This window comes from Salvelinus fontinalis, chromosome 9, assembly GCF_029448725.1.
Source record: "Salvelinus fontinalis isolate EN_2023a chromosome 9, ASM2944872v1, whole genome shotgun sequence".
NCBI lineage: Eukaryota > Metazoa > Chordata > Actinopteri > Salmoniformes > Salmonidae > Salvelinus > Salvelinus fontinalis.
This window is the reverse complement of record NC_074673.1, coordinates 30,300,999-30,316,218: the sequence shown is the minus strand read 5'-3', so window position 1 is coordinate 30,316,218 and position 15,220 is coordinate 30,300,999. Positions and strand designations below refer to the sequence as shown.

At 42.3% G+C, this 15,220-nt stretch overlaps 2 protein-coding genes and 1 long non-coding RNA gene across 22 annotated transcripts in view; 2 read left to right on the top strand and 1 right to left on the bottom strand.

The window, feature by feature from the left end:
* Positions 1-2,190: 2,190 nt before the first annotated feature.
* On the top strand, positions 2,191-4,544 carry LOC129861780 (uncharacterized). Its single transcript, XR_008760671.1, has 3 exons — positions 2,191-2,589; positions 3,349-3,490; positions 3,661-4,544. It is a non-coding gene; the product is annotated as an uncharacterized LOC129861780 (long non-coding RNA).
* A 307-nt stretch (positions 4,545-4,851) lies between these two features.
* setd6 (SET domain containing 6, protein lysine methyltransferase) lies at positions 4,852-10,589 on the top strand. The gene is made up of 9 exons (XM_055934056.1): positions 4,852-5,014; positions 5,354-5,425; positions 5,573-5,717; positions 5,878-6,019; positions 6,118-6,312; positions 9,028-9,151; positions 9,250-9,430; positions 9,602-9,744; positions 9,926-10,589. The coding sequence occupies exons 1-9, from the start codon at positions 4,988-4,990 to the stop codon at positions 10,241-10,243; spliced, it is 1,347 nt and encodes a 448-aa protein (XP_055790031.1). The 5' UTR covers positions 4,852-4,987; the 3' UTR covers positions 10,244-10,589.
* A 4-nt stretch (positions 10,590-10,593) lies between these two features.
* The window catches only part of LOC129862406 (CCR4-NOT transcription complex subunit 1-like), a 47,760-nt gene continuing 43,133 nt past the window's right edge, over positions 10,594-15,220 (bottom strand). For 11 of the 20 annotated variants that reach the window (XM_055934038.1, XM_055934047.1, XM_055934035.1 and 8 more), the window contains exons 39-48: positions 13,835-14,083; positions 13,467-13,630; positions 13,239-13,356; positions 13,039-13,140; positions 12,782-12,955; positions 12,467-12,679; positions 12,094-12,274; positions 11,881-12,013; positions 11,620-11,754; positions 10,594-11,414 (exon numbers count right to left, since the gene is read on the bottom strand). In XM_055934038.1, coding sequence (XP_055790013.1) covers positions 11,336-11,414; positions 11,620-11,754; positions 11,881-12,013; positions 12,094-12,274; positions 12,467-12,679; positions 12,782-12,955; positions 13,039-13,140; positions 13,239-13,356; positions 13,467-13,630; positions 13,835-14,083 — 1,548 coding nt within the window. In that variant the 3' untranslated portion in view covers positions 10,594-11,335. The remainder of the gene's footprint in view (positions 11,415-11,619; positions 11,755-11,880; positions 12,014-12,093; positions 12,275-12,466; positions 12,680-12,781; positions 12,956-13,038; positions 13,141-13,238; positions 13,357-13,466; positions 13,631-13,834; positions 14,084-15,220) is intronic. The other 9 variants (XM_055934049.1, XM_055934045.1, XM_055934048.1 and 6 more) reach the window with 1 other exon arrangement.

The window sequence follows — 15,220 nt, the reverse complement described above, 5'->3', positions numbered from 1 at the left end:
ATTACCAGAGATAAATAAGTGTGCGCCCTCATCCATGCGTGCCACAATACTACAGCCAAAATGGGAGCCGCCTAGAAAAACAACAAATTCTAGCTCATTTTTCAAAAAACAAGCCTGAAACTCTTTCTAAAGACTGTTGACATCTACTGGAAGCCCCAAGAACTGCAATCTGGGAGGTATTCCATTGATTTTCCCATAGACAGTCATTTCAATGAGTGCTGAGCTCAACATAAACATTTTTCCGGATTGATTCTCCTCAGGTTCTTGCCTGCCATATCTGTTATACTCACAGACATTATTTTAACAGTTTTGGAAACTTTAGAGTGTTTTCTATCCAATACTACCAATTATATGCATATCCTAGCTTCTAGGCCTGAGTAACAGGCATTTTACTTTGGGCACCTCATTCATCCAAACTTCCAAATACTGCCCCCTATCCCTAAGAAGTTTTTAAGATACTGTTTCAAGAAGCAGTCTTATGCGCTGACTGTATGGAAGCTGATAATATGAGTTTTTCGGCTGGTCTCAGGAAGATAGTAGGAATCCTCACTGTCCGAGACAGAGTCAAGACCGAGTACTAAAGTATACGACACCGAGACAAGACCGAAACACTCAATATGTGGTCTCGAGACCGGACTGGCTACTACAACACTAGGTCAGAGGCTGAGCGGAGCTGGAGCGGAGTGAGAAGCGGGCTGAACCAATTTGACTGGAGCGCAGAGCAAGATTCACAAAGGCTTGAGCATCGGCATTCTCGCCCGCTCCAGGTTCGCTTCAGTAGCACTCATTTCACGAGCTCAGGGCACGTTTGGCCCAGGATGCATTTGTTGTCTGCTTGTGTGCTGCTATAGCCCCCTGCTTTAGCTACTGTCATGGAATTCGCTAAATATTTTCATAAATAAACTGATAAAACACACAGGCGCAAAATCAAGGTGACTTACAAAGGTGAGGATCAAAAGCAAGAGAGGGAGTGTGGTGATGTAGTGTCCACAACTACAGAATCATTGCGGAATCTGAAAGGGGTAGCTAACAAATATCATTATAGAAAAGTATTTCTAAACTAAAAATCAGATATCTTTTGTAAGTTTCGTAAATGTTTTTATATTGTCTATACAATAGGCCATAATTGATTTTGGCCAAATAGGCCTGGCATATTCCCACTTTCAATGAGCTTTCCGTTTTTGATTAGGCCTACCTTAATAAATATAAAAATAAACAACTCTGGCAAGAGTGGCCCAAAGGGTGTTTATCATTCCCAGTGGCTCTGCAAGTGTGGAGAGTATTTTCTCCCCTGCTGGCACCATTGCATGAGCCTGAAGCCACAGACTCTGGCCAAACTCATGTTTACAAAAATCAATGCAAAGGCACTGTAGACTGAGCCTAATAAGGGATTTTTTGTTTAATTTGTATTTAATTCTAAGTAAGTCACAGCCTATATGAGCAATTTATAGACTATAATGATTGAATACAATGAAATGTTTAAATGCTGAGCGTTTTATGTCCCTACCAGCTTAGTATCACACTCGCAAATGCTTCACAATGTATTTCTTTGTAGGCTATAGCCTTGAAATAATAGAAATAATATAGCTTAAACAATTAATTAGTGTTTATACGTTCATTATCTTACTCAGTAACTGTGCCTCTATATGCCCTTGTCTACAGAGAGGTGTCAGCAGGAGAAAGGGGGAAAGAAGTTGCCTCTTTCGAGGACAGACACACGATTCCCTACACTCAGGCAGTGATCCATGAAACACAGTGTCATGACGTTGGCAGTGGGGGTAGGTTTATGACAGTCATAAATACCTCTTTCCCCCCTTTTCTCTTCCCTACTGATGTGACATAAGAAAACCCCTTGGTTAACATAGAAATTCTGGGGACATCAGAAGGTGGGGGGGAATGAACTATATTCTGGTAATCCGACCAACTGAACATATGCGGTGGTACTTAAGGTATATCATGTCAGTTCGGTTGCCCTCTGACACATTCTCATCAATGATAGAATGACGTAAACTCTACTGTGGAAAGTCTAAACCTCAGAGGTATCTGATTCACATGTAATTGTTGTTTAATTCAAATATTTGAATATGAAATTATTTTTGAAGAGATGAAATGTAATTTTAGCTTCCAAATGAGAGATGTGTTTTCATAAGCTTGGCTTCTGCTCAACCAGGGGCCCGCCCCTGTGAAGAGACATGGGTTATAAACTTTTCAGACACACCCCTCTCCCTCCACTATAAAAGCCATTGACAAAAGTATAACTTCCTGTTCCGGACACTAGGATGACGATCCGATGTCAGAATGGTTCAGATAATAACTACAGAACTAAGCCAACATCAGCATGGACTTTGGTTGAAAAGGGTAGGAACTTTGAACTCGTATTCACTACAGAAGTGATACCGCCTAGCCGTTGAGTTAGCAACAGCCGCTACAAACGCAGGTTAGGAAGGATAGTCAGAGTATCCCGTCTACTACACACGACGTTACTCCAACGTATCCAGTGATCACCAGAGACATTCTTCAAAGGACAGAGGACTCGGGTTGGCGATACGGTCTTCCATCTACCACCAACCTACTGAAGCGCAGCTCAGAGTAAATATTTATTGCATTTTCCTTTTCAAATGGGCGGTAATTTAGAATGCATAAGATACTGTATTTACGATGGCACAGCTTCGGCCCTGTCCCAGTCTCCCGCTCTTTCACTAAAATCCCGCCCCTTTTCTTTGTGTAACAAGCTGTCATATCTATTCCGCCCGCTAGGGACGTTTTTCTGTATGACGTAATTTGTGATCAAGTTATGATTTCATTGTGTATGTGTGATTCTGTGTGATTAGTTAGGTATTTAGTAAATAAATAATTAAACCCAATTTTGTATTGCTGATTCAACTTGTTAGCCAGGATTCTTGCAGATAACAAGGATTTACCACTTTCAGATGAGACTGAATAAAATGACGATTAAGGTGACTGCTATGGATGTAAAATATGACTAAATCTTTAAGAGTTTATTCGGAAGATAACAGCTCTATAAATATTCTTTCGTGGTGTCCCTCCCTAGTTAATTAATATTTACATGATTAGTTCAATCAGGTAATATTAATTACGGAGAAATTATTTTATAGAATAGCATGTCATAGCAATTAATCTGGCATAGTCAAAGACATGACACCAGCATATTGCCAGCACCCTTCCTCTCAGTGTCTTCCATTGCACCATGAAACACACAGAGTTGATGGGCTATAAAATCCCCAAGGTGACCCTTGATATGTATTGCAACTTTTTCTGCACCAACAATGATGTAATTGTGATTTAATGTCTAATTTTCCCTCTTTCTCCTTCTTTCATCTCCATCAGGGCACTCTTGTTATTCCAAACCTCTCATCTGGGTTGTATGAGGAGGGTCAGTGGAAGTTCCCTCATAAGTTCAACCCTTACAACTTCCTGGATGAACAGGGAAAGCTGGAGAAACATAAATCCTCTATGCCCTTTTCCGTTGGTGAGAGTTCATAGATATTCAAGGATTCTGTCATTTGAGTTTGTTCAATAATTCCTGTTTCTGAGGTATTCTGAAACAAATTGTATCTGGTCCTTCAATGGACATTGTGTGAGGGAGTTTTTTTTGTTTGTCTGCACAGAATGTACATCTTATCAGTTCTTATGTTTTAGGGCCCCGTATGTGACTGGAAGAGGGACTCACTCGCATGGAGCTGTTCTTGATTTTGGTCACTTTGCTGTGACGCTTCCAGTTTGTCTGGTCTGAGGACGCAGGGGAACCTGACTACACCCCTGTGTTTGGTGTGACATAGGCACCCAAACCTTACAAAGTGGTTGTGTATATCTAAGAAGCAGCCAGTAAGGCTGAGCACCATACTCTGCTTGTCACAAACTGGATAGAATGACTTCAATGTCATCTGTCTCTCTACTCTAAAGAGAGTGAAAGCACTCATTAAAGAAAATATATGTATTTGTACAGATGGACTTGACTATATACAGAGCAAATGTTGTTTACACAATGCAGTACTCTCATTAGTTAAAGCAATGTCTGTTTTATGAGGTCATTTAAGAGTACAATTATTACTTTGATTACTGAAATCTATTAAACTGTGTAGATATCTTCAAGGTCAATGCTTCCCAGAGATACTAACATACTGAAGTGTCCTTGAGAGTCTGATAAGCAAGTATGACAAAGGTGAAGATATGCAGTTAATTATAATGGCTAGATAATAAGTGCTGACTGCTGATATTGCTTTCCTTGCGTTTCTAAGGGTATTAATCAGGCAAGCTTATTCGTTTGTATCAATGAAATCGTTGGATTTCACAAGTATGAGCATCTCAATTGTGTTCCAGGTTTGTTGTGTCTGTGAGTATATAGTAGGATACACAGATTCAATATAGCCCATCTAGTAGGCTATGCAGTATGCACACACAGACAGCCTTGTATTTGGATGAAAAGTTTTGTTTTGTGGTGTATGTTTAACACACAAGGGTTTTTGTTTGTTGACATTTTAATAAAGTAATAAAGTTAATAAGGTCTGACTTCCCTCCCACCATCCATGCCATTTACTGAGTCATTATGGTTACTGAGATCATTAATTTAAATAATAAATCCCAAGTAGGTCTATAAGAGCATAATTATAGACTACAAGAGCATAATTAGAGAGAAAATAATAAGTAGACAGGCCATTTTCAAATTAGGCTATATATTTCAATAATAAACACAGCCAGAATTTTTTGGAAAATTAAGGGGGGAAATGAAAATGTAATCACAATGACCAACCATGCCGAAAGAAACTTTAACAATTCAAATAAATATTTTATTATGTTTTGACATGACCATGTAGTACTGCGACATGACGTCAAAGATGCGACACACGTGGTTTACGGAAATGAACACATGCCAATAGCGTAAACTTTCTGGAATCTACTTTGTATTAAATTATTCGTGAATTACACTAATATTTGAGTTGTCCAACAGCACAGTTTCTTGCACAGCATGGCAACCGATGCTAAAAGACTCAAGGTAGAGATATGGTTTATTTTGCTAAGCTACATACTTGTCAGCTATGTTGGAAAACGCGTTGTTGTTAGTGATGCGACTAGCTAGCTAGCTCTTGGGTTCACGATTTCAAGTTATGAATGCTAGCTAGCTAGCTCTTGGGTTCACGATTTAAAGTTATGAATGCTAGCTAGCTTGAAAGTTACCAACCCGTAGGAATAACTAGCAAGCTAGGTGAATAAGAATATTTGATAGTAGTGTTTTTTTGCACGCGTCAATATGTTTAATCTTACCAGTCTGCATCATTGATTATTGTTTGGTCATGGGAGTCTGATGGTGTGATGATCCTTGTTTCCTGTGTAGACAGAGGGCAGCGACCCTCTCCAGAGCTTCCTGCAGTGGTGTGAAGGAGTGGGGCTGAAACTCAACAACAAGGTAATCAGAAAGCGTACAAAGACATTGTCTGCAATTTGTAAAATGCCATGTATTTCACATACCTACAGGAGTATTGGGGGTAGAACTCACCAGACTATTGCTATGGGTTCTGTGTTAATGGTCATTCAGTTGTGTTCATTCTCCAAGGTGTACATCAGCAAGGAGGGCACAGTGGCAGAGTATGGCATGCTAGCTAAGGAGGACATAGATGAAGGGGAGTTGCTCTTTACTATACCCAGAATGGCTCTTCTGCACCAAGGCACCACCAAGGTCCTGGCTGTGCTGGAGGAGGGTGAGACTGCAACACACACACACACACACACACACACACACACACACACACACACACACACACACACACACACACACACACACACACACACACACACACACACACACACACACACACCTCTTGTCGGAGGCCCCCAAAGAAAACATCTGTTCCTCCCTAGGTAAAGCATCTCTGGAGAACACGTCTGGATGGGTGCCCCTCCTCCTGGCACTGATGTATGAGTACACATCTCCCCAGTCCCACTGGAGGCCTTACCTATCCCTCTGGTCTGACTTCACAGCTCTGGATCACCCCATGTTCTGGTAAGGGCAAACACATACAGTATTTTCTAATATTCTTGAGTTGAGTAAACTGTTGCATTTGAGTATTCTGAGTTGTATTTTGTGGATGTGATTTGTAGGTCAAAGGATGAGCGGGACAGACTCCTGAAGGGGACAGGGATCCCGGAGGCGGTGGACACTGACCTCACCAACATCCAGAAAGAGTACAAAGACATTGTCCTACCTTTCATTACGTTACACACTGACCTGTGGGACCCAGAGAGACATACACTGGACCTCTACAGAAGCCTGGTGGCTTTTGTCATGGCTTACAGGTGAGGTTGTATGGCTCAGGCACCAAGGAAAGCATGAGGAGGAGTGGGGTGACAGGCTTTCTACTAAGCTGCTTGCACCTTTGGAACATATTGCATAGGTCTTCATGGGTTCAAAAAGTTAGACCTGTTCCGAACTGGATCCGTGGCTTTCCCACCTGACCAGGTATGCATAAATTAAAACATTTTAAAACCAAGACCTGTTCCGAATGGACCTGAGAACAGTCAGACCAGTTCCGAAAAGGCCAGTGGAAAAACAGATCCAAACAGACCGCGCCGTTTCGGTTCCGAGAGAAGAAAGAGAAAGAAACCCCTGACCGGCCGCTACCAGCGCCATCAATAAATGAGCAATATTGGCCAAATGACCCACAGTTGTGTCCTTAAAAACTGCCTATAACCCAATAAAAAAAATATACAAGTCATTGGTGTAGCATATTCAAAATGTTATATCCTATTGTTTTTTACTTTACTTTATATTTGTCCACCTCAATGTTCAGCTGTTAGAGATTTGAGTGCTAAATACATCAAGGCATTGTATTTATATAGGCCTAAGCGCCACTGTACGATATTAATATTTAAAATATAAAGCAAGAGAAACCTAGCTCTAGAGAGACCTAGAGATGTGCCAGCGCCATGCTCCCGACATCGACATGCATTTCTTTATGCAGGGTTGGTCCTGGTCAGGCCCTGGATGGGAGACCAGATGCTGCTGGAAGTGGTGTTGGAGGGCCAGTAGGAGGCACTCTTTCCTCTGGTCTAAACAAAGATCCCAATGCCCCAGGGCAGTGATTGGGGACACTGCTCTGTGTAGGGTGCCGTCTTTCGGATGGGACGTTAAACGGGTTTCCTGACTCTCTGAGGTCATTAAAGATCCCATGGCACTTATCGTAAGAGTAGGGGTGTTAACCCCGGTGTCGTGGCTAAATTCCCAATCTGGCCCTCAACCATCACGGTCACCTAATAATCCCCAGTTTACAATTGGCTCATTCATCCCCCTCCTCTCCCCTGTAACTATTCCCCAGGTCGTTGCTGCAAATGAGAACGTGTTCTCAGTCAACTTACCTGGTAAAATAACGGATAAATAAAATAAAAATAAAATATGCTTGTCAGATAGTTAATTACCGCTATAGAGATCTAGTCGTAAAGGGGGCAAATTTGTTAATTTATCAGAATATTTTTTTTTCAAGTTCAGGAGTCAGTTGGAACGCTGATGTGCACTGCCTTCATAGCTAAGCCTAATAATAGCCATAACACACTAAACCTTCACAAACATTTCGTAACTTTATTAGGGTAATATCAAAAGTAGGCCTGAGTCATGTTATTGAGAAAATATGAACAGGTTATTATATTGCATATTGCACTCTTTTGGTTTTTCCTTTTCATGGTTTGAGTGCAAGTAGGCCTGCAGGTAATTATATTGCGGCCAACACATTAACTTAATTTGGCCAAAGAAAATGTCTCAACAGAATTAAACAAAACAAGTGTTGCATATCCTATTTAAAGAACTGGTTCAAACCTAAACAAGTTTTGAACAGGCTAGGCCTAGCTTGCTGAAATTACCAACAAAGCGAGTGCCTACCGCAGACCTACCCAACAAATTACAGCAATAGGCTAATGCTATTTATTTTACAACAGGCCTATTTTTTAACCTATCTTCAACTAAATACATTGAACTGTCTTTTTAATTTTGTTCTAAGACAATTTTTAAAATGTATCAAATGAAACAATACTTTTTGCATATATAAAGAACTGGCTTAGATTTTTAAATATGCCTACAATAATAATAATGATAAAACAAATTATAATAAATACAAACATAAAAGTAAGAAAATTGTTGGACCCGTGAAGACCACTACTGCAAAGCAATCGATTACACTTCAAAGGTGCATAATTTAAGTTACAGAAGTTGACAGTACTTCTATGTATAAATGAATATCTTAGTATTTACAATTTAAGCCCATATTTGTATTATTAATTTTACACAAATCACTGAAAGCTGAAGTGTAACTGGATAACCAAGCTAAGGAACAGCAACTTAAAACTTTGCTGATGTGTTTTGGGAGAACCAGGTTTGTTTCTGGCAGCATACATTTAACCCAGATTCTCCATAATATTCCTTCAAAAGCCACGCCTGTGATTGGGTGATGATTTCCACACACCACACCCCTCTTGTGTGATTGGATGATTTATACACACCACACCCCAGGTAACCTAACATAGCAGGTGTAAAAGAAACACCCAAAACTAGTTCCCCTACATACTGTTCTTGATGAGAAGAAAAAAACTGTCAGGTTTTCTTCTGCACTCTTCAACCAATTCAGTAAATGTGGAGGAGTTAAGATGGAGTGTTAACATCCAAAAGTGGAAGTCGCGTGACTCATCACAGCCTCTTTTCCATTTCCCCTGAAAACCGGAACATCCGGTTGTTGGGGACTCAGCAGAGGCTACACCCCAGGTGAGACCAGTGTCTTACTATACAGTACTATAAGGAAAAATTTCATGGCTGTTTAAACAACATTCTCCTTCATTACTCGTGTCCAGCTTCATGGTCCATCAAGCTTTGGAGGTGATTTCCTTGTCATGGATTTTTCCTTCAGTATGTTGTCCATTTTGATGGACACTGTTGACGCTTTTGTAGTGCTACTGATACTCAAGTGCTGATCAGTTTGCTGTTTGGCTCTGAATACAATCCCATACTCTTTCTCATTTCCTCTGCAGTTTCCAGGAGCCCCTGGATGAGGAGGATGAGGATGAGAAGGACCCCAATCCTCCCATGATGGTGCCCATTGCGGACATGTTGAACCATGTGTCAAATCACAACGCCAATCTGGAATACACACCCGTGAGTAAAACCCCCCTACAGTTGACATTCTGTTCACTAATCCTATATAGTGGGTGTATAGCAAGAATATGATGTCCTTTTTCTCTCTGCATTCACAGGAGTGTTTGAAGATGGTGTCAGTGCGAAGTATCCAGAAAGGAGAGGAAGTGTTCAACACATATGGTCAGATGGCCAACTGGCAGCTCCTACACATGTATGGCTTTGCTGAGCCATATCAAAGCAATAGCAACGACACGGCAGACATACCCATGTCCAATGTATACAAAGCAGCTGTGCAAGGTGATTACTGATCAGACATGCTGACTAGGGGTATACAACTGCCTCACACTTTGTCATTAATACACTACACAAACTGAATCAACCCAAATTAGAGAACACAGTTCTAAATTATCCTTATGGTTTTACTTTGACAAATTCACATCTGTTCCATCCTCTTCTTCCACATCTCAGTGACTCGGTCTGAAGCTGAACAGCGCCTCCTTGTGGAGAAGTGGAGTCTTTTGTGTGAGATGGAGATGGTTGGAGACAAGGGAGTGTTTATCTTCGGAAAGTCAGGGTCCCTCACTGACACAGAGATGTACACAACACTCAAGGTAACCATATTAAGAGCTCATAGTTGTATATTTAAGCAATGGGGGGGGGTATATGGCAAATATACCACGGCTGTTCTTAGTCTCGACGCGACCCGTAGCCGTATCACAATTTATAAGCTGGTTATATGGTTTGATATATCAGGGCTCGAACCAGTATACATTGCTGTTTGCCTCTCCCTAGATCCTGTGCATGTCAGTAGAGGAGTTTGAGGACTTCAGAGAGAACGAAGGCTGGGAGGAGGCAGATGATGACGAGAAAATGTTGCAGGCACTCTCCAACGAGGGCCTGCCTAGTCTGCTCCCTCTCTGGAGACGTCTGGTGCACGCTGCAGCCCGCTTCACACTGGACTCTTATGGGGAGGACATGCTGAAAGACAAGGTGCTGCTGGAGGATAAAGATGGCTATATTAAACTGAGCAGCCGGCAGAGGAGAGCACTACAGGTCCGCTACGGACAGAAGACTATCCTGCATCAGCTTCTGGAGCTCACCAAACCATAAGTTACCTCAAAATCCATCCCAAAGCACTCCCTGATTTGTTATGACCTCCACTCAAAACAAGCCCAAAGGGATAGAGCCAGTGGCCAGCTTTCGGCCTATTGTAACCGAACATATTTGGAAAACTGATTTTCCTGTATATCCTTGTGAATTTGTATGTGACTGATGAACAATGGCTTCTTTGAGACTGTTGGAAGTACTGCGCCATACAAGGTCCTTCATAGGTCACTATAAGTTACCAAAACCGGCAATGGACCTTAGGTGGCTGCAGCTGTCGAGTGAACTGCTTGTTAAACATATCGTAATGTACACTGCTATCATGTTTTGCATAATAAAACAAACAGCAGTCTCCATTTGTTATCACTGAGGGAAACAAATGCAGTTGAATTGTTTAATGAGTTAACTACAGTATGCATACATACAGGAAATAAGTAGCAAGAACTAAAGGACTACAAAACACACACGGACCAATACATTTACAAAACATTCAAAGTCCTTACAAAATGGGTTGTATTGGTCCACAATTTGGATCTTTGTACAAATTTTAAGGTTCAATTAGTCATCCCAAGTGCCGGGGAGAACCTAACCCACTTTAAAATGGAAACACCATTGACCCCCACCACACCCCAAGCAGATAAAGGAGTGAACCCAGGAGAATCTAGTGCACTGCCTTTCTTCCCACTCAAATCAAAAATCAGGCTGCTTTTTAAAAATCCACTATCCATTAAGCCTCAACGCAAATTAATCAGTCAAGAAATATGTAGGAGGGAGACAAAACAGGGCTTTGGTAGTGAGTGAATGTGTGCGTCTGTACACGTTAGATCATTTGCTGGACACTCCTTTCAGACATGTACCTCTCTCCCTTTTAATATTTACATCAAAATTATATTAAACAGCAATAACTTCTCCATATCCAGGCAAAAAAAATAATAATAATTAGATCCATGAGCAGCAGTCCTTAAACTTCAAATCAGTGTTTCCAGTTCATCCAGTGCTAACAGTAATGTAGGGGGGGGGGGGGGGGGGGGGTGCATCTGTGGGGTGGGTCCAGGGATGGAGGGTTTGGCCCTAGCACCTCTCCTGCAGGCTGGCTGACTAACTGGCACCAGTGCCCTCCATCACCTGCTGAGCCTGCTTTTGCCCCATGCAGCACTGAGCCACTGACTGGAACAACCTGAGAGAGAGAAGACAGCGGAGGGCGTTTAATCCAAGTCCTTCCATTGCAGCTTATCTTAGAATGATATTTCTTTGTTGTTGAATAAAGCAGAGCATGAACACAACGTGCTGCTAACTGGTTATCCTCCAGCTACTACTCTGCAGGTGAAGTCATCTCAGCTGAGTGAGAAGCCAACTCTGGTAGAGAGTGAATGAGCACATACTTTTCGATCTCCGGGGCACAGTGCACAAAGTCGTGGCTCCAGAACTTGAAGGCAGGGTTCTTGATGAGCTCGATGAACGTGATGAGCAGTCCCCAGGGGTGAGGCCTGTTCACAATCAGCCTCTCCAGAAGAACCCTGCAGACAGGAGCAAAGGCTACTTAACGAAATACACTTGGAAAGGAAACAGATCCATGAAATGCAGGTAGTTCTGCAATGCCTGGTTTTCATATGCAATAACTTTTTGTAGAGAACAACATTTACCTGGTGATCTGCTCCTGGATTGCCTCTGTGTTGGCCTCAGCAAACAGATAGAGCATGGTGCAGCTGAAGTAATGGGTGTGGCTGTTTGGGTAGCGCAGCTGATTAGCAATCGCATTCAGGAAGAGATAGCGCCCTGGGAACAAAGGAATGAGAGAATACCACTGTATACAAAAAAACGTTTAAAAAGTATGCTTTCGCATGTGTGTCTCTTACCCTCAGTGTCCAGGTCCACAGCCAGGTTCTGGAAGATGTCCATGTGGGCTGAGTGAGTGATGGTGCTCATGGAGGGAGTGCTGCCCTTGTTGTGGATGTGTGCGATGGCCTGGGTCCCCACATACAGCACCAGTGCATTGATCAGCTGGATGTTGTAACGATTGCCTGGCTCATTTGACACCTAGAAGAGGGTTGTTCGGTAAAAAGGAGAACAAAAATGTAAAACCAACACTACGCAATGGAAGGACACTAGTTTTGTTTGCATTGCTTAGATCTTCAGACACACAATGAAACACCCATGTACGATGACACTTCAGAAACAAAGCATGACAAAAATCCACATTTGAACATTCGCTCAGAGTCAAAACTTAACCTGGTCTAAAGATGTGTCGTTGTGCTGCAAATACTTCCAGGGACCCAGAGTGGCGCCCCCTACCTGCAGATTGCTGCGGAGCTCAGAGAGGAAGGTGACAGGGGAGCGCGTCTTCAGGTACGAATCCAGATCCTTCTTGAACTGAGAGGGCATCACTCCGGTGAAGTTAGTGAGGATGCGCGGAGCAATGTTGATCTCGCTGAGCATGTCAACCTAGTAACGAAAAAGTTTAAAAAAAGATTGACTAAACCTTAAGAGTTACAGAAGACCATTTCCAGTGTAACAAGGTATTTAGGGTCTGTCATTCAGCTGTACCTTCAGATTGGGAGTGAAGGGGTCTGGAAGTCTCATATTGCGTGGGAAGGCACTCAGGATCAGGTTGCGGAGCTGGATGCAGTTGGGCGGGATGACGTCACAGAAGCCGTAGTGGTAGTCACACAGGAACTCTGGGAAGTCATGCAGCAGGACAAGCAGGACACGCAGGGTACCCTGAGGACAGGAGAAAAATCTAGTCAGTCAGGTTAATAGTCATTTCAAGGGGGAAAAAACAACATTTAGAGCAGTTTACATACCTTGTAGAGGATTTGCATAGGTTTGTTGAGCTCAACATTCCTCAGGAAGGGCGCTAGGTATTTGAAAAGATCAATGAGCAGCTGGGCATACATGGGCCAACCCTAAGAAAAGAGAAAACAAAAGGTTATCAATGGTTGCTTTTAAGCAGCAAAAACACCCACCCAGACATTGCACTAACACGTCAGTGACTTGTCCTTGCCTTCTGCTGTGGGGTGTGTGCCAGCATCCTTGCGATGAAGATCCGGTGAGAGATCAACTCCAGCCAAGCGTAGACAAAGCCAGGGGCTTTGGTAGGCCTCAGGATGTGGAAAGTGTTGCTGTGGACATAAGGGGAAAAAACTATACATCATACAGAGTTGAGGAAAGTAAACTAAGATGTCTTGACAATCAGTGACCAATATTGTCTAATAGACATGACAGCATTTACCAGAAGGCGGTGAGTGTCTGGAAGTTGATGGTCTCCAGCACATGCTCGGGGGCATTGAGCTCGAGCAGCAGCATGATGAAGATGCGGTGGTAAGGCAATTGTTGAAACTCTGTCTGTCTTACATCATGGTCCTGGATCAGCACTCCAACCACAATACCTAGAACCTGAGACCAGTCAAGGGGCATTTAGATGAGCCCAGTAATCATGACATCAAGAGCATTTCTTATCTTAAATCTGATGTGTATAAAAAAAATACATTTAGTTGATATCGCAGTTTGAGGTCTTCAAATGTAAGATTGTCTTTGAGAGATCTTTACAAAGCAGAAAGCTTATTCAGCCTCCATGGAGAGCATCCTCCTAATTCTTACCTTGTTGAGCAGGTTGATCTTGGTGACTGTGTTGGTGGCCTCTCCAGAGTGCTTGACCAGCAAAGCGATGAGGCGAACAAAGGCGTCCAGGTTGTGGTAGCACTTGGCTCTGATGATGGCGGCGCTGGCTGCAGGATTGTGCTGCTGCTCGGCCTGGGCGCGGTAGCTGATCTCCACACACATCTCTGTGCACAGCCGGAAGAAACGCGTGATCAGGTCATCAGTCTTCAGAATGCCCTGCTGGTGCATCTGGGGAGGACAGTAAGTACAGTAGTGAGAATTGCCATTCGCTTCTACCGTCTTCCATAATGTAGTTAGAATTGTTGTTTATTTTTTCCTGAAATGAACAGCTACTGTGTATTTGTATTTTATTAGGGATCCCCATTATCTGGTCCCAAGGAAGCAGCTACTCTTCCTGGGGTCCAAACACAACTTCTTATGGCTGCAGGGGGCAGTATTGAGTAGCCAGTTAAATCGTGCCCATTTCAATTGCTGTACACTATGTATTTTTCAGAAATGTTTTATGATGAGTATTTAGTTATTTAGCGTTGGTGTCTAATTTTTCTGTCTGCTTTCGGTGCAATTTCGGACTGTAGCTGCAATGTAAACTATGATTTATACCTGAAATATGCACATTTTTCTAACAAAACATATGCTATACAATAAATATGTTATCAGACTGTCATCTGATGAAGTTGTTTCTTGGTTAGTGGCTATTTATATCTTTATTTGGTCGAATTTGTGATAGCTACTGATGGAGTAAAAAACCGATGGAGTAAGAAAAGTGGTGTCTTTTGCTAACGTGGTTAGCTAATAGATTTGCATTGTGTCTTCCCTGTAAAACATTTTAAAAATCGGACATGTTGGCTTGATTCACAAGATGTGTACCTTTCATATGCTGTATTGGACTTGTTAATGTGTGAAAGTTAAATATTAAAAAAATATATATTTTGAATTTCGCGCCCTGCACTTGAGCTGGATGTTGTCATAAGTGTACCAACGTCGGGCTGCAGCCAAAACAGGTTAAGACACTTACATTACATCATAGAACACCACATATCCATAACACAATATTACATTGTATATGTCAGTAGCTGTGCATCTCTTCACAGTTCCCGCTGTATTTATCTGATTCTACTGCTTGCATCAGTTACCTGACGTGGAATAGAGATCAACGTAGTCATGGCTCTATGTAGTACTGTGCGCCTCCCATAGTCTGTTCTGGACTTTGGGATTGTGAAGAAACCTCTGGTGGCATGTCTTGTGTGGTATGCGTGGGTGTCCAAGCTGTATGCTAGTAGTTTAAAAACAGACAGCTCGGTGTATTCAGCTTCTCAACACGTCTTACAAAAACAAGTAGTGATAAAGTCACTCTCCACCACTGAG

Bases quoted from the DNA above. Each gene is read 5' to 3' on its own strand.
- setd6 (XM_055934056.1), top strand. From the start codon at position 4,988: ATGGCAACCGATGCTAAAAGACTCAAG. The intron at 5,718-5,877 runs GTGAGACTGCAA...GTTCCTCCCTAG, and splicing joins CCTGGCTGTGCTGGAGGAGG to GTAAAGCATCTCTGGAGAAC. The intron at 6,020-6,117 runs GTAAGGGCAAAC...TGTGATTTGTAG, and splicing joins CTGGATCACCCCATGTTCTG to GTCAAAGGATGAGCGGGACA.